The sequence below is a fragment of the Pan troglodytes genome, chromosome X (assembly GCF_028858775.2).
Source record: "Pan troglodytes isolate AG18354 chromosome X, NHGRI_mPanTro3-v2.0_pri, whole genome shotgun sequence".
In the NCBI taxonomy this organism is placed as follows: domain Eukaryota; kingdom Metazoa; phylum Chordata; class Mammalia; order Primates; family Hominidae; genus Pan; species Pan troglodytes.
Window position 1 is genome coordinate 49,072,501 of NC_072421.2, and position 23,699 is coordinate 49,096,199.

General features: G+C 49.0%; 1 protein-coding gene and 1 pseudogene across 6 annotated transcripts; one reads left to right on the forward strand and one right to left on the reverse strand.

Annotated features, from left to right (window-relative positions):
• Positions 1–10,311, reverse strand: part of LOC100610311 (3-ketoacyl-CoA thiolase, mitochondrial-like) — a 12,319-nt pseudogene extending 2,008 nt beyond the window's left edge.
• On the forward strand, positions 8,927–16,705 carry GATA1 (GATA binding protein 1). 6 transcript variants are annotated; one of them, XM_016943528.3, is made up of 6 exons: positions 8,927–9,020; positions 13,461–13,699; positions 14,213–14,590; positions 14,692–14,837; positions 15,564–15,689; positions 16,172–16,705. In XM_016943528.3, exons 2-6 carry the CDS (start codon positions 13,480–13,482, stop codon positions 16,556–16,558), a joined length of 1,257 nt encoding a protein of 418 aa, XP_016799017.1. In that variant the 5' UTR covers positions 8,927–9,020; positions 13,461–13,479; the 3' UTR covers positions 16,559–16,705. The 6 variants fall into 6 exon arrangements, with proteins under 6 accessions (XP_016799017.1, XP_016799018.1, XP_016799020.1 ...); XM_016943529.3 differs by having other exon boundaries at positions 16,187–16,705; XM_016943531.3 differs by lacking the exon at positions 13,461–13,699.
• The last annotated feature ends 6,994 nt before the right edge of the window (positions 16,706–23,699 follow it).

Genomic DNA, 23,699 nt, shown 5'->3' on the forward strand with positions numbered 1-23,699 from the left:
AATGAATGGGTAGATGCTCTGATATTTCCTCCCTCCTCCCCCGAGAAACTCCTTCACAGGTGTGCACAGAGAGAGGAATATGAGTTTATGAATTGCAGATTTGCTATAATAGGGAAAGAAACTAGAAACAATGCAAATGTTCATCAACAGATTAGTGGTTAAACAAAATGTGGTATATCCATTCCATGGAATATTACTTTCAATAAAAGGGAACGAACTTATGAGGCCAGCATTACTCTGATGAGAAAACTAGACAAAGATATCACAAGAAAAACTACAGACCAATATCTAAGTATAGATGCAAAAATCCTCAAAAAAATACAAGTAAGTAGAATCCAGCAACATATAAAAGGATTATACACCACGGCCAAGTGGGATTTATCCCAAGAATGCAAGGTTTGGTCAACTAATGAAAATCAATCAATATAATGCATCATATTAACATAATAAAGAACAAACACCACATGATCTTTTCAGGAGATGCAGAAAAAACATTTGACAAAATTCAACATTCCTTCATGATAAAAACACTCAACAAACTAGGAATAGAAGAGAACTTCCTCAACCTGATAAAGGACATCCACAAAAAACCCACAGCTAAGATCATACTTAATGGTGAAAGTTGGAAAGGAACAACACAAGGATGCCCCTTCTTACCATGTCTTTTCAACACTGTATTGGATGCTCTACCTGGGGCATTAGGCAACAAAAAGAAATAAAACGTATCCATATTGGAAAGGAAGAAGTAAAACTATCCCTATATGCAGATGACATGATCTTATACATAGAAAATGTTAAGGAATCCACCACGAAACCATTAGAGCCCCATTAGTGCATAACCATTAGAGCAAGGTTGCAGGATATAAGATTTTGTATGATACAAGATTATACAAAGCTTAACCATATATGCTAGCAATTAACAATCCAAAAGTGAAATTAAGAAAACTATTCCATTTACAATAGCTTCAAAATGAATAAAATACTTAGTAATAAAATGAATGAAAGAAGGGCAAGACTTATACACTGAAAACCATAAAATATTATTGAAAGAACTTAAAGAAGACCTAAATAAATGGAAAGACATCACATGTTCATGGATTGGAAGACTTTATAGTGTTAAGATGGCAATACTCCCCAAATTGATCTACAGACTTGATGCAATCCCTATCAGAATCCCAGCTTGCTTCTTTGCAGAACTGACAAGCTGATTCACATGGGAGTGCTAGGGGCCCAAAATACAACAATCTTGAAAGAGAAAAACAAAGTTGGAGGACTCGTACCTTCCAGTTTAAAAACTTACTATACAGCTACAGTAATCAAGACCATGTGCTACTGGCATAAAAACATACATATAAATTAACGAAATAGAATTGAAAGTCCAGAAATAAATTCATACATTATAGGCAACTGATTTTTTTGAGACAGGGACTTGCTCTGTTGCCCAGTCACAAACATAGCTCACTGCAGCCTCAAACTCCTGGGCTAAGCGATACTCCCACATCAGCCTCCCAAGTAGCTGGGACTACAGGCATGCACCACTGTGCTCAGCTAATTTTTAAAAAACTTTTTGTAGAGACAGGGTCTCACTGTGTTGGACAGGCTGAACTCCTGGGTTCAAGTGATCCTCCCACGTTGGCCTCCCAAAATGCTGGGATTACAGGTGTGAGCCACTGTGTCCAGCTAGCAATTGATTTTTGACAAGTGTACCAAGACCATTCAATGGGGAAAGAATGCTCCTTTCAACAAATGGTGCTGAGACAGCTGAGTATCCACATGCAAAAGAATAAAGTGGGACCCCTTCCTCATACCATATACAAAAAACAACTCAAAACAGATCAAAGACCTAAATGTAAGAGCTAAAACCATAAAACTTTTAGAACGGGGGTCCCCAACCTCCAGGCCACAAACCCATCTGTGGTCTCTTAGAAACTGGGCCACACAGCAGGAGGTGAGCTGCGGCTTGCTGCCATTCATGAAGCTGAGCCCCGTCTCCTGTCAAATCAGTTGCAGCATTAGATTCTCTTAGGAGCTCAAACCCTATTGTGAACTGTGCATGCGAGGGATTTAGGTTGTGCACTCCTTATGAGACTCTAATGTAACGCACTTGAATCATCCTGAAAACATCCCCACTTCTGTGGAAAAAAATTGTCTTCCATGAAACCGGTCCCTGGTGCCAAAAAGTTGGGGACCGCTGCTTTAGAAGAAAACAGGCATAAGTCTTTGTGACCTTGGATTAGGCAATGGTTTCTTAGACGTGACATCTAAAGCATAAGCAGCCAAAGAAAAAATAGACACACTGGAGTTCATCAAAACTATAAGCTTTCTGGCTGGACGCAGTGGCTCACGCCTGTAATCTCACCACTTTGTGAGGCTGAGGTGAGTGGATTGCTTGAGCCCAGGAGCTCAAGACCAGCCTAGGCAACATGGTGAAACCCCATCTCTGCAAAAAATACAAAAATTAGCCAGGAACGATGGCATGCAACTGTAGTCCCAGCTAGTTGGGGGACTGAGGCAGGAGGATCACTTGAGCCTGGGGGGTCAAGGCCTCGGTGAGCCACGTTCACCCCCACTGCACTGCAGCCTGGGTGACAAAGTGAGAACCTGTCTCAAAAAAAAAAAAAGTGAAAAGACAACCCACAGAAGACAATATTTGAAAATTACATATCTAAAAAGAGTCTAGTATCCAGAATACATAAAGAACTCTTACTACTCAACAATAAAAGGACAAATAACCCAATTCAAAATGGGCAAAAGATTTAAATAAACACTTCTCCAAAGAAGATAAATGGGCTGGGCACGGTGGCTCATGCCTGTAATCCCAGCATTTTGGGAGACTGAGGCGGATGGATCACTTGTGGTCAGGAGTTCGAGACTGGCCTGGCCAACATAGTGAAACCCCATCCCTCCTAATAATACAAAAATTAGCCAGGCATGGTGGCGGGTGCCTGTAATCCCAGCTACTCAGGAGACTGAGGCAGGATAATCACTTGAACCCAGCAGGTGGAGGCTGCAGTGAGCCAAGATCGTGCCACTGCACTCCAGCCTGGGTGACAGAGCAAGACTACATCTCAAAAAAAAAAAAAAGAAGATAAATGACCAACAAGTTTATGAAAATATGCTCAACATCAGTGGTCACAGGGAAATGCAAATCAAAACCATAACAAGATACCACTTCACACCCACACCCAGTAGGATGGCTAGAATCAAAAAGAGGGACAATAAAAAGTGTTGGAGGCCAGGCGTGGTAGCCTGTAATTCCAGCACTTTGCAAGGCCAAGGCAGGCAGATTGCTTGAGCCCAGTAGTTTGAGACTAGCGTAGGCAACGTGGCGAAAATCCCACCTCTACGAAAAATTACAAAAATTTAGCTGGGTGTGATGGCATGTACCTGTAGTCCTGGCTACTCAGGAGGTTGAGGTGGGAGGATCACTTGAACCCAGGAGGTTGAGGCTGCAGTGAGCAGAGATCATGTCACTGTACTCCAGCCTGGGGAACAGAGTGAGACCCTGCCAAACAAAAGAAAAAAGAAAAAAAAGAAAAAAGAAAGAAAGAAAAAAAGAAAGAAAGAAAGAAAGAGAGAGAGAAAGAAAGAGAGAAAGAAAGAAAGAGAGAAAGAAAGAAAAAGAAAGAAAGAAAGAAAGAAAGAAAAAGAAAAGAAAAGAAAGAAAGAAAGGAGTGTTGGAGAGAATGTGGTTAAATTTAAATTTGAACCCCCATATGGCAGCTGTGGAGAACACTTGCAGTTCCTCAGAAAGTTAAACATAGAATTACCATATCACCCTGCAATTCCATTCCTAGTTATATACCCAAGAAAACGAAAAACATATGTCCACATAAAAACTTTCACATGAATGTTCATAGCAGCATTATTCGTGATAGCCAAGAGTCCATCAATGGGTGAATGGATAAGCATAATGTGGCATTTCTTTTTCCTTTTATCTTTTGAGACAGGGTCTCACTCTGTTGCCCAGGCTGGAGTGCAGTGGTGCAATCATGGCTCACTGCAGCCTCAACTTGCTGATCCTCCCACCTGAGCCCCCCAAGTAGCTGGGACCACAGGCATGCACCACCACACCCGGCTAATTTTTCTTTTTTGTAGACACGTGTTCTTGCTATGCTGCCCAGGCTGGTCTCGAACTCCTGGGCTCAAGAAATCCACCCACCTCAACCTCCCAAAGTGCTGAGATTACAGGTGTGAGCCACCGCATCCTAGCTATAATGTAGTAGGTATTTTCATACAAAGGAATATTATTCAGTCATGAAAATGAATGAAGTACTGATACATGCTACAATATGAATGAACCTTAAAAAACTTATGTGAAGTAAAAGAAGGCAGTTACAAAAGGCCACATATTATATGACTGCATTTATATGAAATGTCCAAAACAGACAAATTCATAGAGACAAAGAGATTTGTGATGGCCCGGGGATGGGAGGAGAGGGAAATGGAATGGGAGGGTGTATGTTAATAGATATAGGGTTCCTTTTGGGGGTGATGAAAATGTTCTGGAATTAGGTAGTGGATAGTTACACAACCTCGTGATATACTAATCGCTTTGCTATACATTTTAAGAGTGAATTTTATGGTTAAGAGCAAATTTTATGGTATGTGAATTATATCTCAATAAACAGAAAAAGAAAAAAAAGAATGAACTATTGATACACACGACAATGTGGAAGAATGTCACAGACATTATGCTGAGCAAAAGCAGCACATACTGTATGATGTGCTTCCATTTCCATGAAGTGCAAAAACAGGCCAAAAAAACCCCAGGTATCATATGGTGTTTATGGGTACCAACATATGGAGTGATGGAGTAAAAATACTCATGAGGAAGATAAACACCAAGCTCAAGGCAGTAGAAGGAGGGAGGGAAATGGAATCAGTACAAGAGCATCTGTAATATCGCATATCCTTTAAAAACAATCTGAAGTCAATAAGGCAAAATATTAATGTTTGACAAAAGTAGATGCTTGTTACAGCACCCTTTATACTTTCCATTTTTTAAAACAGTCAACCAACAGTTTGTTTCTGAGGGCAAACGCTTGACTCCTTAACCAGGCTTTGGTTGACATTTGCCTTGGTGCTTTTGACACCACAGTCTGTCAGGCTCTGTCCCCACCCTGATGGGCTCCACAGTACAGAAGAGGCACAAACAGTACAAATGCCATGGGGCCTGGACCAAGCAGGGGCTCTAGAACCCCAGAAGATGCCAGGAGGGAGTGAGCCAGTCAGGGAAGGCTTCCGAGAAGAGAGGACATTGAAGAAGAGTCTCAAACTTAGGCCTGACGGAGAATACGCGCGGCCAGGACACCCCACCCCCGCCCCCGCCCTCGTCTCCCCCAAAGCCTGATCTGGCCCCACTGATTCCCTTATCTGCCCACTCCCAGCTGCCTCCTTGCTGGCTGAACTGTCGCCGCAGACTTCTGAGCCTGCGCCCCCTCCACGGGGATGGGGGAGGGAATGGGGTGAGGCCTGGCCTCACAGCCTCGGGGTTTCCAGCTCTTGCTGGAGGCAGGGCTCTGGGGCGCCCTACTCCTCACCCTTGGCTTCTCTTCCTGAGCGCTCTGTGCTCTCCAGAAATGAAGAAATGGGGTGAGTCCAGCGGCCAAACCCTTGTCTTAGCTCTTAGACATGCCTCGAGCCTGCCATTCCCTGTGAGGACAGATTTCCCTATGTTGCGACCGCTGCTTCTAATAATAATAATGATGATGATAATTCCCATTTACAGAGCACACCATTTATGGTGTGCCAGCAGGCCCTGTGCTGAGTGGTTCCTATCCACGTGGGGGGCTAGGACTGTACCCGTTTTCCAGATGAAGAAATTGAGGCTCAGAGGGCGTCTGGCCCAGGAATCACACAGCAAATCACATAGCAAATCAGAGTTGAGACAAGAACCCAGGGCCCTGGAGGAACATCTTCATTTCCACACACCTATGTAGAACCAGTCTGGAGGTGAGGGCAATTATACACACTTGCACCACAAGGAGCTGGTGAGAATGCGATAGAATTATGGGTGGAGAGCGCTTAGCACAGTGCCTGGGGTCACTCAGCAAATAATGCCGCTGCTGTTATTATTAGTCTATTAATGCTATTATTAATATCAGAATTAAACAAGCCTGGGCAACATAGCGAGACTTCATCTCTATTGAAAAAAAATTTTTTGCTGGGTGTGGTGGCATGCACCTGAAGTCCCAGCTCCTCAGGAGGTTGAGGTGGGAGGATCACTTGAGCCCAGGAGGTGGAGGCTGCAGTGAGCCAAGATTGTCACTGCACTCCAGCCTGAGTGACATAGTGAGACACTGTCCCCAAAAAATATTTAGTATGTATCATTATCACTATTGTTGTTAGAATTAGAATAGTTTTAGAATTAGTATTAGTATTAATAATAGTATTAGTGTTAGATTAAAATTAGTATTAGCATTAGATGAGTATTACTATGAAAATTAGTATGTCCTCATAGAAGTAGAGAGTAGAATAGTGGTTACCAGCAGATGGGAGGGTAGGAGGCAGGGAGGGATGGGGAGAGGCTGTCAATGGGTACAAAGCTACAGTTAGATAGGAGGCATAAGTTCTGGTGTTCTAATGCATAGTACAATGACTAGAGTCAACACTAAATGGGTATTTCAAAATAGCTGAAAGAGGCGTTCTCGAATGTTCTCATCACAAAGAAAAGATAAATGTTTAAGGTGATGAATATGCTAATTACCTTGATTTGATCACTACACAATGTATACATGTAACAAAACATCATGTTTTACCCCATATATATGTACAACTATTATGTGTCAATCATAAATTTAAAGAAATAAAATTAGTTTTAGTGCAGTATCAATATTACAATATTGGTATTACTCTTAGTGTCAGCATATTATTAGCATCATCACTACAAGTAGTAGTAGGGTTAGAAAGGGCTGTGTACTCTCCCTTGTATGCAGTAGGTACTCAATAAATAAATAGGGATACTTAATATTTATTGAGATTTCAGATTCAAGTAAGTTAAGATCATGTAACATGGGTTAAAACTCATTTAGTCTCCCCAGTCACTGCATGGAGTGGCTTATTGGGGTATATTATTACCCCATTTTTACAGATGAGGAGCTAAATTCCAGAGGGGATGGTAACTCTCCCAAGGTCACCTGATCCATTAGTGGTTAGGGCAGTCTATGAACGAGGATGAGCTGGCTCTTGAGTCCATCTCCTGAAACCACTGCCACTTAAGTCAGAGGTGTCTTTGTATTCGTTCTCCTTATTACTGATGAGGGTTCAGCATGGGGCGTGGCACACCAGCAGGAGCTCAATAAATAGGAATTCATGGGCTTGCTCTCTTTCCTCCTCAAATCTCCCATTGCATATGAGGACACTGAGGCTCAGAGGAGTGAGATAAGAATGGTAAGATCCCTCCAGGGTGGGCCAGTGGGCAAGCTGACCCCACTGACCTGGGGCTCCACCCTTGGCCTCTGCCCTTTGTAGGTCTCAGTCTCCCTATCTGTAGACTAGGTGGGCAGGACAGCTCCTTGTCCCACGTGTGCATGTGTGTCAGATGCTTTCATATAGAAAAAGTGCTCAGGTTAGGTACAAGTCTATGTGAGGTCTATGAGACACTGTGGTTGTTGTCATTCATATTTGGAGGAGGTGGGGCAGGGCAAGAGTGTGGGGACTGGGGTGCGGAGGCCTAGCCACATTCTGGTTGTCCCCTGCTGAGGGCTGAGGGCAGAGCCACAGGCTACATCAATCCACATCCTCCCATCCTACCTGCATGGGCACCACATGCCCAGGGTGTGATCCAGTCTGCCATCTCATGACCTTCTTCTGAGTCTGTCTCTGAATATCCCTCTGTCTCTGTCTCCCTTCTCAGTTCTCCACTTCTGTCTTTGGCCTCTTTCCCTTTCAGGTTTTATTTGTCACTTCTGTCCATCTCTGTCTCTCATTCTCTCTTTGCCCCTCTCTATATGTCTTTAATGGTCTCTGGTTCTCCCCGGGTGTCTCGCCCTCTTTGTCTCTCCTTTTCTTTTGTGCCCTCTCTCTGCCTCTTTCCACGTCTGTCTCCTTCTCTATTCATCTCTGTCACTCTCTTTCTCCCCATTTCCATCTCTCTCCGCCTATCTCTGTTTTTGTTTGTCTCTCTGCCTCTGTCTCTCCCACTCCACCCCTTTCCTTTCCTACCCTATCCCACTCCTCGAGGAATCATCCCTGGCTCCCACCTCAGTTTCCCGCCTCCAAGGCAGCATGGCGGGCAAGAAGTTGAGGCCACTGTCCCTGGGTGTTCCTACCCCCACACCCTCACCCCAAGACAGCCTGTTACTGCGGCACCAACAGCCACGGTCGCCTACATCTGATAAGACTTATCTGCTGCCCCAGGGCAGGCCGGAGCTGGCGTAAGCCCCAGTGGGGCGCTAAGTGAGTGTGCCCCTGCCTCCCGCCAGCACTGGCCTGGCCTGCAGGCTTAGCCTGGGTCATCAAGGTATCCCACAGGCTCTAGTTCAAATCCAGCAGAACCTCTCTGAGCCTCACTCTTCTCACCTGCAAAATGGGTACAGCCACATCCCTTCTCTCCCTGCAGCCAGGAAGACGCACATACACAGGAGTCTAGCCCACACCGGCCCCGCACACATTAAGGGCTTTACTCTCTGAAAAGCCCAGTGAAGTCATGAAACCATATCTGCTATTTTCATTTATCTTGGTTTCAGCCTATTTTGCTTGTCTGGACACTACAGTCCACGGGAGCCTAGGTCGAGCGAGGTCCAAGAATCCCCAGGGTGGGCAGGGAGGGTGGAAGAGGGCCTCCAGTGCCCAAGAGGTGCCCCACAAGCATGGGACCCGCCCCCTCCCCTGGACTGCCCCACCCACTGGGGCACCAGCCACTCCCTGGGGAGGAGGGAGGAGGGAGAAGAGAGGGAGGGAGGGAGGGAGGGAGGAAGGGAGCCTCAAAGGCCAAGGCCAGCCAGGACACCCCCTGGGATCACACTGAGCTTGCCACATCCCCAAGGCGGCCGAACCCTCCGCAACCACCAGCCCAGGTCAGTCTCAGCCCCCAGAGAGCCCCCACCAAGGCAACCCTGGGCCTGCTGCCCCTACCCTTATGCTTGCTCCAGGCTCCCCAACCCACAGCTGGTCCCCAAAGTGTCAGCCAGCCCTGAATCCCTTTACAGCTCCTCCAACCCACCTGTCTTTCCAACTCCCATTTCTACCCCAAATCTACCCCCTAAACCCCACCTCTTTCTGCCCTCTCATCCACTCTGTCCAAGATATCTATATCCTCTGGATCCCTTCACTTTGCTCGCTATACCCCTAGGTCTGTCTCCCCTAAACACTAACTCTGTCTCCCAAAACATGACTTTATCTCCCCAAATCCTTTCCCTGTCCCATATCTGATTTCCACTCACCCAAACTTGTCTGTCTCCCTGACTTCTCCTCCAAACCTCACTTTTCTGCTCCCAAACCCCTTATCTGCTCTACAACGCCTTGTCTTTGCCCCACTCTCTCTGAGCCCCCAAACCTGTCTCTGATCTGCCAAACCCTAGCTCCATCCTCTTACCACCATCTCTGCCTTTTAAACCCACTCTGTTCCCAACGACTTCTCTCTGATCTCCGCAAACCATTTATCTCTCCCAACTCCCTGCCTGCTCAGTAAAATATCTTTGTCACTTCAAACACCAAGTCAACTTCCCAAAATCTGTTCTGCCGCATGAACCCTCATGTCTACCTTCCCCAAACCCTATCTCAGCCCTAAAACACATCTCATTGTCTCCCTGAATCTCTCCAGCTCCAAGCCTTTCTCTACTCCAATTCTATCTTGGCTTCTCAAACTCCCCTTTACTAGCCACATTCTGTCTGCCCAAACAGATCTTTGACTCCTAAACTCCATCTCTCCTCCAGAAAAACCCTTGAACTCCCCAGACTTTTCTATGACCCTCAGAATCTGACTCCCACACTACTTCTCAACTTTATTTCTGACTCTCAAACTTCGCCCCGATTCCCCAACCTCGTCTGTTTTCACAACCTATTCCTGAGCCCAAAATGTGTCTCTGAACTTCCAAGCTCGTCTCTGCTCCACAAACCCCCCCATATCTGCCTCCCCACAAACTCCATGGCTACACCCCAAACCTCTCTGACTTAACCCCATATCTGACCTTCAAATTCCACCTCTATCTCCCCCTAAGCCCCATATCTGCCCCCTAGCCCTTATATCTGCTCCCTTCAGCCCGGTGAGACCCTCCCTTGAGGGCTGGGATTGGAATGTTACCTGGGGTGAGGGGCTGGGGCCGAGGGAGAGTGGAGGGTGCCAGCTGCTGCCTGCTGCCGCCGTTGGGGCAACACTTACTCTAGTGGGGCAGCTGATAAGGAGCTTTCATATCCCCCAGCCTCGAGATAAACTTTATCTCTGTCCGGAGAGTGATAACTGGGGGTGAGGAGGCTGGGCCCCTGCCATGGGAGGGGTGGGCAGCCCTGGACTCACCAACGTGTGAGGTGCAGGGGTTGGGGGCAGTGGGGCTGGAGGGAGATCATGGTGGGTAAGGTGGAGTTGAGGGGATAAGGGAATAGTGGTGAAAGAGCAAGCAGAAGACACACAATGAGACAGGGAAGAGAGGGAGAAACAGGGAGAGATGGGAAGAGAGACAGAGACACAGAGACAAAGAGCAAGAGACAAAAGAGACATGAAGAGAAAGGAAAAACAGAGAGAGAGAAACTCAACGAGTAAGAGACAGAGACAGACAGATGGCCGGAGAAAAAGAAGGAAAGACCCGGGAGCAGAAAAGGAGATAGAAATGCAGAGATACACGCAGGTAGCACTGTGAAGAGACAGAGACTAACACAGAATTAGAGACAGAGAGGAAAGAGATGGAGACCAAGATGGGGAAGCAAGACACTCTCTTCAGAGAGCAACAGCAGGCACCCTGGGGCTGAGAAGGTGTTGGTGGTGGGCACACTTGTAGCCCATCTCTTTCCTAGCATAACTCCCAAGCCTGGGCCTGCCCCTTAGCCTGTCTATACCATGGGTCATGTAAGCAGGAGTGAGGGGCAGTTTGAAGACAGCCTTCTAGTCTAGCCCTGTCACTCCACCCTACAGACACAGAAACAGAGCAGGCCAGCACAATAGGGCCAGGGCCAGCATTCCAGGCTCCTTATCCTGAGCTGCATGTGGCTGGGTACGGTCAGGGGTATGGGACTAGTAAGAGGCACGTGGACATATGGTCAGAGGGCCCAAAGAGAGGGAAACAGAGGGAACAGACAAACAAGCAGGAAGAGTGGGAGAGATGCAGAGATGTTCAGAGAGATAGGAGAGGAGAGGGAGAAAGCAAGAGTAACAGAAAGAGAGAGCCAGAGAGAGAAACATGGGAAGACAGAAAAGAAGACAGAAAATCATCAAACATTACAAAAGCACAGAAAGAGGTTGGGCGCAGTGGCTCATGCCTATAACCTCAGCACTGTGGGAGGCCGAGGTGGGCCGATCACTTGAGGTCAGGAGTTCAAGACCAGCCTGGCCAACATGGCAAAACCTCGTCTTTACTAAAAATACAAAAATTAGCTGGGTGTGGTGGCATGTGCCTGTAATCCCAGCTACTAGGGAGGCTGAGGCACGAGAATCACTTGAACCTGGGAGGCTGGGGTTGCAGTGAGCTGAGATCGCACCACTGCACACCAGCCTGGGTGACAGAGTGAGACTCCGTCTCAAAAAAAAAAAAAAAAAAGAAAAAGAAAAAGCACAGAAGGAAAAGACAAGCTATATCATAGAAACACAGAAAGCTGGGGAAGCTACAGAGTCAGACTTGAGAGGGAACAGAGAGTCAGGGGAAAGAGCCCCAGGGGATAGAGAGGTGGAGAGCTAGATGACAGACACACACAAGGCAAAACAGGCAAAGGGCCATCCCACAGGTCTCAGCTCAGCCCCAGCCCATCACCACCCCCAATACAGCAGATGGGGAAACTGAGGCCTGGGAACTGAAAGAACCTGAAAGCAGAACTCTGGTGGGCCTCTCCAGGGGAGAGGGTACCGGTAGAGGTACCTCCCACCTGTCACCCTCTTCAGAGGAAGTCAGTGGCCTTGGGGTGATTTCAAAAGTTGGGCGGGGAAGGCAGAGATAAGCAGTGGGGGGTACTGACCCCCCCCAACCAAGAAGTAGGGAGGAACTAAGGGGGCCTTCTGTCTGTAGACGCAACGGAGGTGGAGGGAGGAGGGAGTCAAGCCCGGAAACCATGGGGTTTCTGAGAAAGTTAGAGGGCAAGATACAACAGATAGGGATGAAGTTGGGGAGCAGAGGATGGTGAACCCCAAAGTCCTGGGTGAAGTGACCAAGAGGCTCAAGGGACTCTGGTCCTGCATGCCATCCCACCCTCACCCAGACTCTTCTAGAGGGGGAGGGAAGAAAGGACGGGGGGACGGGGAGAATAAGAGGAAGTGGAGGAGGGGAGGAGAGGAGATGGGGAAAGGGAGAAAAGGATGAACAGAAAAGGGAGGAGAAGGATGAAGAAATTGGAGGGGAGGAGAAAATGAGTAGTAGGAGAAAGGAGTGGAGAGTAGATGTAGACAGGGGAAGAGAGGCCGGAAGTGGTGGCTCACACCTGTAATCCCAGTACTTTGGGAGGCTGAGGTGGGAGGATCACTTGAGGCCAGGAGTTCAAGACCAGCCTGGGCAACAGAGTCATACCCCATTTCTACAAAAAAAACACAAAAACTAGCCAGGCCTGGTGGCACACACCTGTAGTCCCAGCTACTCAGGAGGCTGAGGCAGGAGGATCACTGCCGGGAGGCAGTGGTTGCAGTGAGCCGAGATCGTGCCACTGCACTCCAGCCTGGCAACAGAGGAGACCTGCCTCAAAAAAAAGTGTGTGTGGATGGGGGAGAGGGAGATAAGGTGTGTGAGAAAGGTAGAAAAGGAGAATGAAGACAAAAAGAGAAGGAGGACAAGGAAGAGGGGAAACAGGAAAGGAGAAGGAGGAGGTCAAGGAGGAAAAGAAGAAGGTGGAGGAGAAAAAGGAAGCAGGAGAGAATGAGAAAAGAGTGGAAAGAGAAGGAAATGGGGAAGGGGGGGCAAAGAAGAGATGGGAAGAAGAGAGACGGGAGAAAGAGAGGAGGAAAAGGGAAGGGGGGAAGAAGAGAGAGAATGGAAGGAAGAAGGGAGAGGTAGAAGCAGATGAGAGTGGAGGAAGAGCGAGAGGAGGGAGGAGAGGAAAGACAGACGGCAAGAGGGGGAGAACGAGGAGGAAGATGAAAGGAGGGGCACACAGGAGTGGAAGGGGGAGATGCAGGAGGGAAAAGAGAGGAGAGGGAGGAAGAGAAGGAGGGGAAGGAGAGGGGAGACTAAGGTGAGGAGGAGGGGGGAATGGGGAGGTGGGAAGGAGAAATATGGAGACTGAGGTGATGGAGTGGGAGGAGGGGGAAAGGAGGGAAGAGGAGCAGGTGAAAGGAGGTGGGGGCGAAGGATTTCTGTGTCTGAGGACCCCTTCTGTCCTCGCAGGTTAATCCCCAGAGGCTCCATGGAGTTCCCTGGCCTGGGGTCCCTGGGGACCTCAGAGCCCCTCCCCCAGTTTGTGGATCCTGCTCTGGTGTCCTCCACACCAGAATCAGGGGTTTTCTTCCCCTCTGGGCCTGAGGGCTTGGATGCAGCAGCTTCCTCCACTGCCCCGAGCACAGCCACCGCTGCAGCTGCGGCACTGGCCTACTACAGGGACGCTGAGGCCTACAGACACTCCCCAGGTAACTCCATTGAGTGGCTGTCTTGGCATTGGCTGAGTGCTGTTGGGGTTGCCATGGAGATCCTTGGCTAGGTCAGAATACCACTGTGAGGATATCTCAGAAATGGCTGGAAGCTTCTCAAATGGATGTGCCGACCACTTTCCCTAGTTAAGTGCAGACCTGGGAATTCCAATGCTCCTCAACCTGCCATATTGGGGCGGCCACACTGAGAGGCAATACTGAAGTATGTGGTGGTTGCCCTAGTTGTCGAGTGATCCGTGGAGCTCCAAATCCCAACAGTCATCCTCAAAAACCCACTTGGAAATGGTCAGAGGTTATTGCAGAGGCCACACTGACCAGTGGGGGTCAGGATCCAGGAAGCATCCAATGGCCAGCAGCTGTTCTGGTAGCCTGTGGAAAAGCTGGGAACTTGGCCACCATGTTGGGGGTGCTGGGAACCACTGCACCCTGACGTGGGCTGACCCTAGACTGATTTTGCCTCTTCTTTCCTCCATCCCTACCTGCTCCCAACAGTCTTTCAGGTGTACCCATTGCTCAACTGTATGGAGGGGATCCCAGGGGGCTCACCATATGCCGGCTGGGCCTACGGCAAGACAGGGCTCTACCCTGCCTCAACTGTGTGTCCCACCCGCGAGGACTCCCCTCCCCAGGCCGTGGAAGATCCGGATGGAAAAGGCAGCACCAGCTTCCTGGAGACTTTGAAGACAGAGCGGCTGAGCCCAGACCTCCTGACCCTGGGACCTGCACTGCCTTCATCACTCCCTGTCCCCAATAGTGCTTATGGGGGCCCTGACTTTTCCAGTACCTTCTTTTCTCCCACCGGGAGCCCCCTCAATTCAGCAGCCTATTCCTCTCCCAAGCTTCGTGGAACTCTCCCCCTGCCTCCCTGTGGTGAGAAACTCAAAAAAGGACAGGGAAGTTGAGTTGGGAGGGGTGGCCCAAAGTAAAGCTGAGCTGAGCCTAGCTCCCTCTTCTCCTCTCCACCCCACCAGAGGCCAGGGAGTGTGTGAACTGCGGAGCAACAGCCACTCCACTGTGGCGGAGGGACAGGACAGGCCACTACCTATGCAACGCCTGCGGCCTCTATCACAAGATGAATGGGCAGAACAGGCCCCTCATCCGGCCCAAGAAGCGCCTGGTAAGACCACAGACCTGCTTCACCTTATACACAGGAACCCCTGTCCTCACCCTGTACAAGAAGCCACATCTTCCCATTATATAGGAACGCTGTTCTCATGATTACAGGAAGCTACTGCAGGCCACCCTGTATGGGAACCCCTGTCCCAATATCACATGGAAACCCTTGCCTTCATCCTACACAGGAAAATCTCCTCATCCCACACAGGAAAATCTCCTCATCCCATATGGAAATCCTTGCCCTCACCCTGCATGAGAACTCCCGCCCTTTCCTTGTACAGGAACCCAGATCTATAGAAGCTCCTATCCTCAACCTACCCTTATAAGCTTCAAACAGAAACCTTTGTCCTCACCCTGCACACCAGTGTTTTCGTCCTTGGCTTCACACTGGAATCACCCCAGGTCCCTTCTCCCAGATGTGCTGATGGAATTGGACTGGGATGCTGCCTGGGCATCAGGATATTTTAGCTCCCCAAGTGATTCCGATACGCAGCCAAAGCTGAGAACCACCAATGTAGTCCCCCATAGAATACAGAACAAAAGAAACTTATACCAGATAGGAACCCCTGTACTGGCCCCATACAGAATCCTCAGGCATCACCCTGTAAACAAAGCCCTGCCTTCAACCTGACCCTCACTTCTTGGGTCCTCCTGACATCCCCTGTGAGCCCCTTACCCCCACTTCCACATCCCCAGGGCACTGATCTCACATCCTGTCGTCCCCTAGATTGTCAGTAAACGGGCAGGTACTCAGTGCACCAACTGCCAGACGACCACCACGACACTGTGGCGGAGAAATGCCAGCGGGGATCCCGTGTGCAATGCCTGCGGCCTCTACTACAAGCTACACCAGGTGACGCCCTGCCCCTTGGAGCCACCCCTCTGCTTTCCCTGTCTTCATGCCACACTGCCCCCCACTCTGTTCCTGTTCTACCTCTCTCTTCCCCCACAACCCTCTTTCCTCTTTCCCCTTTCCCTCCTTCCTCCCCCTTCCCCCATCTCTTCTACTTTCCCCCTTCCCCCATCTCTTCTACTTTCCCCCTTCTCTGTTATTACCCTCCCTCCTTCCTTCTCCATTCCCTCCTCCTCCGCCCTCCTCCTTCCTCTCCTCTCCCCCACCTCCAGGCATCAGCTAATGTCCAACCCCCTGCCCTAGACCTTGGGCAGCTCCTATCAGCCTTGGAGGCTTTCCTAAGCTCAGGGCCTCACAACCTCAGGATTCCTTGGACAATCTCAGCACCCCAAAATTATCTTACCCTGAAAGAAGTGGGGTAGAGAGGGTGTCCCTGGTTGACACACAGAGAGGCAAAGGTCTGGAGTTGGGGACACCCGCAGCCTCCTTTTTGGCAGGTGAACCGGCCACTGACCATGCGGAAGGATGGTATTCAGACTCGAAACCGCAAGGCATCTGGAAAAGGGAAAAAGAAACGGGGCTCCAGTCTGGGAGGCACAGGAGCAGCCGAAGGACCAGCTGGTGGCTTTATGGTGGTGGCTGGGGGCAGCGGTAGCGGGAATTGTGGGGAGGTGGCTTCAGGCCTGACACTGGGCCCCCCAGGTACTGCCCATCTCTACCAAGGCCTGGGCCCTGTGGTGCTGTCAGGGCCTGTTAGCCACCTCATGCCTTTCCCTGGACCCCTACTGGGCTCACCCACGGGCTCCTTCCCCACAGGCCCCATGCCCCCCACCACCAGCACTACTGTGGTGGCTCCGCTCAGCTCATGAGGGCACAGAGCACGGCCTCCAGAGGAGGGGTGGTGTCCTTCTCCTCTTGTAGCCAGAATTCTGGACAACCCAAGTCTCTGGGCCCCAGGCACCCCTTGGCTTGAACTTTCAAAGCTTTTGTAAAATAAAACCACCAAAGTCCTGAAATTGTGGGTGTGTCTATGTGTGGCTGAACAGCAGAGCTGAGTGGAGTGTGTAACAATGCCTGTGGCTCTCTGATGACAGTGCATGGCTGCAATGTGTGACCATGTGAGGCTGGCTGAGGTGGCACATGTGACACTTTGTGACCAAGGGTTATGTTGTGTGATTGGAACAATCTATGTGAAACTTCTTGTGAAGTGTCCAGGTGGTTCCATATGTCATGGTAAGAGGCCACGCAGGGCTTGCTGACGGTGGGGGTGGTGCCGGGTGACTATAAGCACACTGGAAGTGTGTGTGCTGGAGCAGGTGATAAGGAGGTGTGCGGGGCTGTGGTCTTGTGGCTGGGCATGACGCTGGGGGACCTTTGAGACGGCATGACGCTGGGGGACCTTTTAGACAGCATGACAGCATACGTGGTGGGCACAGAATCTGATAAAGATTCTTGGAATGTTGAACAAGAAGTGTGTGTCAGGATGTGTTTGTGGGTCTGGCGATGGCAATATTTCACTGCAAGTCCCTGTGCATGGGCATGGGTGTGTGTGTGTGTGCATTACGTGTGGCATGTGCCATGTCACAGTGTCTCTGAGTGGCTGACAACATGAGCAGCTCTGTGTACATTTGTTTGTGGAGGTCTCAACAGCAGAGTTTCAGAGGGTATAAGTTAGGGACTCTCTTCCAAGGGACAAAAGACACATTCAGGAAAGGAACACGGAGAAGGGTGGAGCTGGAATGGTAGCTGGCAAGGTCAGAGGCCAGTGCTGGGGCGCAGGGTTGTCCGTGGGTCTTCCTGTCGGACCGGTCTTATCTTGCTCAGCCCAGCTCAGCCTGCAGCCCTGTGGGAAATGGCAGAGAATAAGAGGGGGAGATTAGGGGGACAAAGCAGCCCCTGGAGGTGGTTTCAACCTCAGTAGGTGGGGCGCTCCACACAGTGCCAACCCCTTCCCCAACAATCCCACTCACCTGGGTGAACTGCTCCCCCCACAGCGGAGTCTGTTCCTCAATTTCACAAACACACAGGAGCATAATCTGAGTCATGCCTTAAGCATCCTAAGGCAGACTGCTTAAGTGGCTCAATGGAGGCCACACAGCCAGTGGCAAGGGGCCCAGCGGAGCAGTCTGGCCTGGGGTCCATGTGCTCAGCCACACCCCACAGCCAGCAGCACCCTTTCCTAAGGGCTCACTGTGGGTCAGGCGGCAGGCTGGGAGGCTCCAGTTGCTTTAGTTCATTAGTGCCTGAAATAAATATTCTGAGGAAAATATACCCATACTCATTTCACTAATGGAAGAGTGAGGCCCAGAACTGATGAGTAACTTACCCTGACCACCAAGTTTAAGGAGTGGATTTTGGATGTGGTGACACACCCAGCCCAGCAAATAAGTGCTGCTCACACTTAACCGCTCTTTATGGCTTCTCCCCTAGAGCCCTGGATATGGGGGTTGCAGGAACCCACAGGTCCTGACCATATTATAGGTAAGCAGCTGTCCTCCACAGAACACCAGCCCATCAGCTAGCGGGCATTCCAGCTCCACTAAGTAGCCTGCTGCAGAATCACAGGAGTCTATTATGCTCACTGTGGGCATTGTCCACAACAGCCCTGATCCCATAAAAGACACGTGTCTGGCCTCCCCTCAGAAGCCCAGCCCTCACACCCTGCAGGAGGCCCCATCCTCTAAAAACCCCCTTCAGAACCTGTGCTGGACACATGCCTGGCCCCACCTTGTTCAGGAGCCCCGGGCCTCACCCCCATAAGTATAGCTCCCCCAGCCTGGTACAGAAGACTAGCTCTGAAGCTCTAGGGGAGCCCTTCATCTAATTATCGACAGGAAACCCATCCTGATCCTGTACAGGAATGCCAGCGCTTACCCTGAATAGGAGGAACCTCTGCCTAACCCCAGCTAGGGACATCTGGACTAAGCTGTAAGGAAGCCCCTGCACACCTTGGACAGGAACCCTTGTCCTGACCATCCACACAAGCCTCAGTCTCCCTATACGAATCCTGTCTTGACCTCAGACAGGAACACCTTTGTACTCACACTGCTGCAGTCCTGTCCTCCAGGTAGCATTTTAAAAACACCTCACTCACAATAATCTGAGTAGTAAACCATGGACCCAGCTCTGTCTTTACAGAAATCCCTGTCCTCAACCTCTTCAAGGACCCTGACTGTGTGTGGAACCTCTTGCCTTCATTGTTGACAATGATCCCTGATGTTGCCCTGCACAACAATCCATGACCTCACACCCTATCCCGTAGAGTCCACAGGAACCCATGATCCAACTCTCAACATGAACCTCAGTCTTTAACTTGTATAGAAAACCACTTCCTGACCTTATGGCAGGAATGCCTGTCTTGACCATTTACTTTAAGCCCTGACCTCAGCCTATACAGGCACCTATGGCCTCACCTGATACAGGACCCCCCCTTCTCACTATATAGGTCGCATTTATTGATGCTGCACGAGGCTCCTGGGCCTTACCTTGTATTAGCTCCACTACCCTGACCCTCTACAGCAGGGGTTCCCAAACCCCAGGACACGGACTGGTACTGGTCCATGGCCTATTAGGAATTGGTCCACACAGCAGCAGGTGGGCAGCAGGCAAGCAAGCATTACCACCTAAGCTCCGCCTCCTGTCAGATCAGCAGTGGCATTAGATTCTCATAGGAGCACGAACCTTATTGTGAACTGCGCATGCAAGGAATCTAGGTTGCGTGCTCCTTATGAGAATCTAACTACTGCCTGATGAGCTGAGGTGGAACAGTTTCATCCCCAAACCATCCCCCACCATCCGTGGAAAGACTGTCTTCCACGAAACCGGTCCCTGGTGCCAAAAAGGTTGGGGACCGCTGCTCTACAGGAAGCCTGACCCTAAAACTGTTCCAGGACTTCTGACTGGTCTCTGCAGAAAGCCTTTGTCCTGAACCTCAACAGAAATCCTTTACTTTTACAGTAATTTATTTACAGGAATCTCTGTAATTTACAGGAATCTCTGATCTTTATAGGAACTCCTAGCTTTACTCTCTGGAAATACACTGCTGACCCTGAACAGGAAGCTTAATGTGATTCTCTATAACAGCCTTTTCCCTGGCCTTGTCCCAGAAGCCCCACCTGCACCCTGTACAGGAACCACTGCCCTGACCCAACAAAGAAACACTGACCTGAATCTCTGAAGGGGCAGTGTCCTAACTACACAGAGGATCTTTGTCCTGAACCCGCACAGGAACCTCTATTACCCCCAGCAGGAACCTGTGCCCTGAGCTAGCACAGAAAATCCTGCCCTTACACTCAACAGGAACCTTTGATTTGCCTCTTTAGAGTAATCCAAAGAATGAACCAGTATAAAAAACCTCTACACTGTACAAGAACCTCTGTTCTGAACTTGTTAAACAACCCATAATCAGAATCACCATGAATACCTGCCTGGAGACTGTACAGGAACCCCTGACCTAACCCCCAATGGAATCACCTGATCTGTCTGTCTCTAGTAACACAGCTCTGATCCTGGACAGAAATACCTGGCCTGAGTACGCTGTGATCCTCTGGCCTGGCCGTCTACAGAAAACCACTCTCCTGGCCTCAAAAAGAACACCTAACCTTAATCTGTATGGGAAAAAATGCCTTCACAGTTTTCCCTCTCACTTTACAATGTCTCCAACCTTTGTATTTCCCTGCAAACCTGCCTTATCAGGTAACAGAATCATTCTCCTGACCCCAGACAGGAAACACTAACCTGACCCAGAGATGCTCCTACCCCTACACAGTAAGAGTCCCTGTCTCAATGCTTTAAAGAGAAATTTCTATAGCAGTGCTGTCCAATAGAAATATGTGAGTCACACGGGTAATTTTATATTTTCAATGTAGCCACATTAAAAAGAGAAAAAAAAGATAAAATTATTTTTAATAACATCAATATATTTAACTTTACCCAATATATTCAAATATTATTTCAACATGTAATCAATATAAAAATTACTGAGCTATTTTAAACTTTTTATACTGAGTTTTGTGATCTGGTGTACATTTCACATTTATAGCACATCATCTCAAGTTAGACTGGCCACATTTCAAGAGCAGTAGCCACACGTGGCTGGTAGCTACCATATAGGACAGCATAGGTCTGTGGAGTCTACGGAACCCTATAGCAGACACTGCTATAAGCTCATTGAGACCTGTTCCTGTTCTTCCTGAGCTCACTCTACCTATTCCAGCCTCCTCTGCAGATAGATGTGGGCACATGACAGAGTTCTGACCAATGGAGTATGGGCAAAAGTGACATATACCAGTTCCAGGCCTGACCCATAAAAATCTCTCATGCAATCCTCCATTTCCTCTCTTTCCCTGTCTACCAACTGAAAACCAACTAACTCCAAGGACCTAGAGGAGGACAGAGTCACAAAATAGAGTTCGCCTGGGTCCATGAATGAACAGTAGTAAATATTCAGATTGGCTTTTGAATGAGCAAGAAATAAACATTTATTCGTTAAGCCCCTGAAATTCTGGGTTACAGCAGCTAGGATAATTTAGCCTAATTAATAATAATCTCTCCCCCTCTCTCTCTCTCTCCTTTTTTTTTTTTTTTTTTGAGATGGAGTCGCCCAGGCTGGAGTGCAGTGGTGCAATCTTGGTTCACTGCAACCTCCGCCTCCCAGATTCTCCTGCCTCAGCCTCCCGAGTAGCTGGGATTACAGGTGTATTAGCCCGGCTAATTTTTGTAGTTTTGGTAAAGATGGGGTTTCACCATGTTGGCCAAGCTGGTCTCAAATTCCTGACCTCAAATTATCTGCCCACCTAGGCCTCCCAAAGTGCTGAGATTACAGGCGTGAGCCACCACGCCTGGCCAGTAATTTTTTTTTTTTTGAGACAGGATCTCACTCTATTACCCAGGATGGAGTACAGTGGCACAATCTCGGCTCACTGCAACCTCTGCCTCCCCTCCCAGGCTCAAGCGATCCTCACACCTCAGCCTCCCGAGTAGCTGGGACTACAGATGCACACCACCACACCCAGCTAATTTTTGTGTTTTTTATTGAGACGGGGTTTTGTAATGTTGCCCAGCTGGTCTCAAACTCCTGAGCTCAAGCAATCTGCCCTCCTCTGCCTCCCAAAGTGCTGGGATTACAAGTGTGAGCCATTCTGCCTGGCCAATAATAATCTCTTGACCGAAATCTAGACACCTGATCTCACTGTCTATATGAACACAAGCTCTGAACCTATACAGAAACACCTGTGACCCAGTACTGGCCCACCTGATCTCTTTGTAGGAAGCTGTCATAACATAGGTCTAAGAAGCCCCATCCTGGCCACGAACGGTGGCTCACACCTGTAATCCCAGCACTTTGGGAAGCTGAAGCGGGCAGATTGCTTGAGTCCAGGAGTTTGAGACCAGCTTGGGCAACATGGCGAGACCCCATCTCTATAAAGAAAAAAAAATTAGGCAGGCATGGTGGCATGCACTTGTAGTCCCAGCTACTTGGGAGGCTGAGGTAGGAAGACAGCTTGAGCCCAAGAGGTTGAAGCAGCAGTGAGCCGTGTTCACACCACTGCACTCCAGCCTAGGCAACAGAGTGAGACCCTGTCCCCTATATCAAAAACAAAACAAAACAAAACAAAAAAAAAACAAACCTTAATCCTTAACTTGCACAGGAACAGGAACCCATAGTCTGGAGCTCTCTAGAAACCCCTGCTTGATTCAGTAAAGGTACAATATAGAAACCATAGGAATCCCTGTCCTCATTCTGTCCAGGAACATTTGGAATGACCCACCAGAGGTACACTAGAAGTGACCTGACCCTGCCCATGAATCCCTGTCCTCACACACCTCACACAAAAGGAATACCTCTCCTTAGGAAAAAAGGCCCCTACCCTCAATCCTGCAAAAGAATACCAGCCAGATAGAGACCAAGGCCTGACACTACAGCACAGATCGGCAAACTATGGCATTCAAGCCAAAGCCAGACTGTGGGCTGTTTTACATTTTTAAAGGGTTGTTTTTTAAAAAGAGAAAAAAAGAAAAATGCCACTGAGACCGTATGTGGCCTGCAAAGCCTAAGATGTTTACTCTCTGTCCCTTTATAAAGTTTGCTGACCCCTGCTCTTCAGAAACCTCTCTTCTGATCCAACAGAAAAATGGGCCTTGACCCTTTGCAAGACTCCCTACTCTATCAGGCTGCAGGTATCAGAACTCTAGAATTTTTTGTAGTGTGTTATCATTGTATGTGTTTTCTTTAGTGAGTGTAGGGGTTTAAAGGTCTTAGGTCTGCAACTCTTTTGCGCTGAGACAAAAGATAGGTTCAGGTAGGAGGGGTGAGAGGGAAGAGGCGGCAGGAACTGGCATCTTCAAGAGGATCAGAGGGCAAAGCTACTGGGCGGTGAGACCGTCAATCTGTCAGTCTGATGCGGAACCCCCGGACTGCTTATCTCTCCGGTCCCAGCTTATAGCCCGGTAGGAAATGGTGGAGAATGAGACAGGGAGATTAGGAGGACAAACCGGCCTCCTGCAGAGCTGACATTTAGACATGGAGTGGGAGTTGCGGGGGAGAGGGGGTGCCTAGGGACAGCTCCCCAGACGCACACACACTTTCTATTACTGCTTGGGAGCAGTGGTTACCCGTTGGAGGGGGCAGATAGGGAGAGCTGCTGCCCATGAGAACTCCCATCCTCAAGGCCATTCTGGCCCTGGGCACTATTATTATCACAACTTTCCAGATGAGGAAACGGAGCACAGAACTGTTCAGCAACTTGCCCAAAGTCACATGGTTAAGTCCCGTAACCTCAGTTTCCTTATCTGCAAAGCAGCCTTAATAATGGGAACTACCTCATAGAATTGTGGTTTACAACGATGCCTGTCACATAATACTTGCTATCATTACCATTCCCTGCCCCCACTAAGACTCCTTCCACTCAGAATATTGCGGCAGAATATTAATAGCTAATATTCGGCCAGTGTTTCCTGTGTACCACCATAGTGAATATTAACTCGGAAAATCCTCACATTTAGCATCGT

What these genes read in the sequence shown, in the direction of transcription:
- GATA1 (XM_016943528.3), top strand. Translation starts at nt 13,480, where the DNA reads ATGGAGTTCCCTGGCCTGGGGTCCCTGGGGACCTCAGAGCCCCTCCCC. An exon ending in GGCCTACAGACACTCCCCAG is followed by an intron (nt 13,700 to 14,212) that starts GTAACTCCATTG and finishes TGCTCCCAACAG; the next exon opens with TCTTTCAGGTGTACCCATTG. An exon ending in TCTCCCCCTGCCTCCCTGTG is followed by an intron (nt 14,591 to 14,691) that starts GTGAGAAACTCA and finishes CCACCCCACCAG; the next exon opens with AGGCCAGGGAGTGTGTGAAC.